Raw genomic sequence first — 3,152 nt, 5'->3', positions numbered from 1 at the left:
GTCTCGTCTCAGAGACCAGTTCTTTGGAGCTCCCTCTGCTAATACATCCTTTGGAGATGAACCTGCCCCCGGTAGGTGAAATGCTTTTGGAAAAACAGAAACAAAATTAGCTCTATTTACCATTAAAAGTATGCATATTGTGTATACATTCTGTCTTCATGAAATTGTTATGTGCAGTACTGATTTCCTTCCTTTACATTCTACTAGCTCCATCTGTCAACCTGGCCTTGTCTCTGTCTGCCCCCGCCGGGACCCTGCAGCAGGCTTTCAGCAACATCAAGCAGGCACAAGTAGAGAACGTTAGCACACTTGACCCGCCTGATACTAAGCAGGACCAAGGCGCTGTGGCTTCCACCATGGCTGCACATAGCCAAAACTCTAACAATATTGTTGCTCCTGTGGAAGCTGCAGCCTCCACCACTAGCACCAGTTTCCCAGCATCTTCTACATCCTCAGTACCTGCCCTGAGTGGGAGGGTTTCACCTCCACCTGTACCCACCCAGGCCCAAACCTCTGCCCCTGTTATTGTCGATCCCATTCTACCTCCCCAGGCTTCCCACGAATCTCCTCCATCCCAGGTCTCATCAGCTTGCAGTATCCCTCCCTTGACGTCCAGCACTTCTCCACCCTCCGGGGCTCACATGAGTGGCGCTGCTGTCACCGTCTCTTCTGTTCCTTCATCTGGCAGCAACGGTAGTACCGTTCCTGCCTCAGAGCAGCAGCCTTTCAGTGTTGCTGTCACATCTTCCCAAGCTAATTCATCCATCCATGCCCCACAACATACACATCAATCCTCACCACCCACCTCCTCCACTAGCCAAAGTCAGGTCCAAGTGCAGTCATTGGAGTCAGAGGCGGCTGATCTGCTGTCGAAGAGCGCCGGCAGAGATGACATCCAAGCTTTAGATAAGAAGCTGCGCTCCCTCTTCAAAGACCAAAGTGCTGCCTCAGCATCAATGGATTCCAGTCAACCCACAGGGACCACTTCACCTACCCCTGGCACTGTTTCTCCTCCACCCGGCCTCGTCATGGTGCCTCCAACCACCCTTCCACTAACTCCTGGGGTACAGGCTGTCCTTGGCTCTACAACGACACCAGGACAAGGTCTAACCCCTTCAGGACATATCCACACCCCACCAACAAAGCCCAGGGCACAGGTAGGTGAAAACTGCATAATTCTGTACTTACAGTATTTCAGCTGTTCTCCTTTCAACCAACCAAGTTAATCGGAATGTTTTGCTTTATAATTAGACATTACCTACTGGTTTTGATCAAGTGGCTACACCCCCCCCTGACTCTGCTCCTCCATTCCCTGGCCCAAATCTGGTGAGTTTTAACTTCTACCTCAAAATCAGTACCACCAAGACTTTTTGTTTATGTACAAATACTACTACAGAATGAGGGTGAGTAAAATGGGTCTGAAAATGCATAGTCATTAATGAACAAAATGTCTTGATTGCACTTGACAGCACTCCTACCAAAAAACATTACTTCTTTTAGTTCAGGCTTTTTTTGACCCTAATAAAGTAGGGGAAAAAAATCTGATCTGACAATGAATAATCAGGCAACTGAGCTTTGTTGAGTATTGAAGTGAAACGCAGACTTGAGGGCTTTTTATATTTAGTTTGTTTTGCTCCACAGACGCATCAGCCTTTAGATAATTTGGATGCACAGCTGAGGAGAGCTCTGAGCCCAGAGACTGTCCAGACAGCTAAAGGAGATCAGCCTCAAGGATCGGGTTTCACAACGGGACGTTTCCAGGTACATATTTTTTTTGAAACCACTTGAAATTGTTCTTAGATGAGCGCCAAGCTACAGACCTTAATCTCCACTCTTGTCTTTTTCTTTTTTAAGGTTTCTGTTGCCACTGATGATGTGTCCAGTGGCTTTCCTGATGGTGCCAGCATTGTTTCTTCTTCCTCTCTCACTCCATCCTCTACCACCTCCTCATCCTCTTCCTCTTCCTCCTCCTCACCCTCGAGTCCAGAAAATACTCTCCACAGATCGTCAGCTTTGTTCAAAGGAGTTTGTGAGACTGATGCCGTAAAAGGAGCTTCATCTGTCCACGTTGGTACCATCAGTCAGTCTACTACTATTGGACGGTTTCATGTGTCTGCGAGCAGCAATGCTGCAGCTGAACCCACTCCAAACAGCAGCTCCAAAATGGGCCGATTTTTAGTTACAGGTGTGCACAAAACATTTACAGCAAATTTGTTTAATTTTGCACTTGCATGAGAAGCCTTTCTCCAAGTGTAGTACACATCTGTATTTTCAACTGATATGATCTCCTCAAGTTGGTGTTCCTGTGGTTTTGTTTCCTTTAGTGACTCCAGCAACAGGCTCCAGTCCATCACATGACTCCAGCAAGCACAACGGACCTTCATCCTCAACATCTGACCAGCAAAATGCGCATGCCAGTTACAGTAGTGATAATGACGACTCTGAGGCAGAAGACGAGGCTTTGCAGAAAGAAATCAGCAATCTGAGAGAAAAGTATGTCTTCTTTTCGTAACCTATCAGTAGAGTATGTTTTTCACAAAGGCCCCATGGTTTGGGATGATGATTTAATTGTCTACATTTAGTAACGAAGGCAAAATACTGCAGGAATAAACACATTGTATCATAAATGAAACAGCAGATTACCATGCTGATGATGAGCTTGTTTTGATAACCATGTGTAAAAAACCATCATATAAAATACAACTCGTATCCCACTATGTATGTATTTGAATGCATGTACTGTATGTATGTGTATATATTAATATGCATAAACATGTATATATGTGTATATATGTGTATATATGTATATATGTATATACAGCTAATATATACATTTATACATATATACATTTATACATATATGTATATGTATATAAAGGAGAGGAAAGTGAACTCCTTGTCATTGTGACATTATGACACACACAACCAAATTTGACCTCTGCATTTAACTCGTCATCAGAGTGAACAGTGGGCAGCTTTGAGCGCCCGGGGAGCAGTGTGTGGGGACGGTGCCATGCTCAGAGCACCTCAGTGGTAACTTGGTAGCTGGTGGACTCGAACCTGAAACCTGAACCACTGCCCCACCACTGTATATGTATATACGTGTGTATACGTATGTGTTTATATATGTATATGTATGTATGTTTATTTGT

The 3,152-nt window shown here is 44.8% G+C and overlaps 1 protein-coding gene across 1 annotated transcript in view; it reads left to right on the top strand.

Moving 5' to 3' along the window:
* LOC103380145 (serine/threonine-protein kinase WNK1-like) overlaps positions 1-3,152 on the top strand; it is a 27,560-nt gene that overhangs the window by 19,089 nt on the left and 5,319 nt on the right. Inside the window, exons 20-25 of the mRNA XM_025056346.1 lie at positions 1-71; positions 208-1,157; positions 1,252-1,326; positions 1,642-1,761; positions 1,855-2,185; positions 2,325-2,508. Coding sequence (XP_024912114.1) covers positions 1-71; positions 208-1,157; positions 1,252-1,326; positions 1,642-1,761; positions 1,855-2,185; positions 2,325-2,508 — 1,731 coding nt within the window. The remainder of the gene's footprint in view (positions 72-207; positions 1,158-1,251; positions 1,327-1,641; positions 1,762-1,854; positions 2,186-2,324; positions 2,509-3,152) is intronic.

Source organism: Cynoglossus semilaevis, chromosome 6 (genome assembly GCF_000523025.1).
Source record: "Cynoglossus semilaevis isolate Cse_v1.0 chromosome 6, Cse_v1.0, whole genome shotgun sequence".
In the NCBI taxonomy this organism is placed as follows: domain Eukaryota; kingdom Metazoa; phylum Chordata; class Actinopteri; order Pleuronectiformes; family Cynoglossidae; genus Cynoglossus; species Cynoglossus semilaevis.
Note: the sequence above shows the minus strand (reverse complement) of the source record. Positions and strands in the feature narration are given on the sequence as shown.